At 53.1% G+C, this 540-nt stretch overlaps 1 protein-coding gene across 1 annotated transcript; it reads left to right on the top strand.

Moving 5' to 3' along the window:
- Positions 1-3: 3 nt before the first annotated feature.
- Positions 4-537, top strand: LOC107988241 (protein NLRC3-like; the record flags this gene model as incomplete). The annotated part of the gene is made up of 1 exon (XM_017031127.1): positions 4-537. A coding segment is annotated over one exon (534 nt), but the record flags the coding sequence as incomplete, so codon positions are not given.
- Between the last annotated feature and the right edge of the window lie 3 nt (positions 538-540).

Genomic DNA, 540 nt, shown 5'->3' with positions numbered 1-540 from the left:
TTCACCCTGGACTGGGCTGAGGACAGAGCCCACCAGGACGTCCACTTCATCTTTCCCTTCAGCTTCAGGGAACTGAACGTGGTGAAAGAGAAGAAGTTCAGCCTGATGGAACTGATCCATCACTTCTTCACTGAAACCAAAGACACCGGGATCTGCAGCTTTGACCAGTTTAAGGTGATTTTCATCTTTGATGGTCTGGATGAGTGTCGACTTCCTCTGGACCTCCACGGGACTGAGGTCCTGACGGATGTCACAGAGTCCACCTCAGTGCAGGTCCTGCTGACCAACCTCATCAGAGGAAACCTGCTTCCTTCTGCTCGTCTCTGGATCACCTCCAGACCTGCAGCGGCCGATCAGATCCCTCTAGACCTGGTTGACGTGGTGACCGAGGTCAGAGGGTTCACGGATGTTCAGAAAGAGGAGTACTTTAGAAGGAGGTTCAGGGATGAGGAGCAGGCCAACAAGATCATCTCCCACATCCAGGCTTCTAGAAGCCTCCACATCATGTGTCACATCCCGGTCTTCTGCTGGATCACTGCC

The sequence above is a fragment of the Cynoglossus semilaevis genome, unplaced genomic scaffold, assembly GCF_000523025.1.
Source record: "Cynoglossus semilaevis isolate Cse_v1.0 unplaced genomic scaffold, Cse_v1.0 C18859260, whole genome shotgun sequence".
NCBI lineage: Eukaryota > Metazoa > Chordata > Actinopteri > Pleuronectiformes > Cynoglossidae > Cynoglossus > Cynoglossus semilaevis.
Note: the sequence above shows the minus strand (reverse complement) of the source record. Positions and strands in the feature narration are given on the sequence as shown.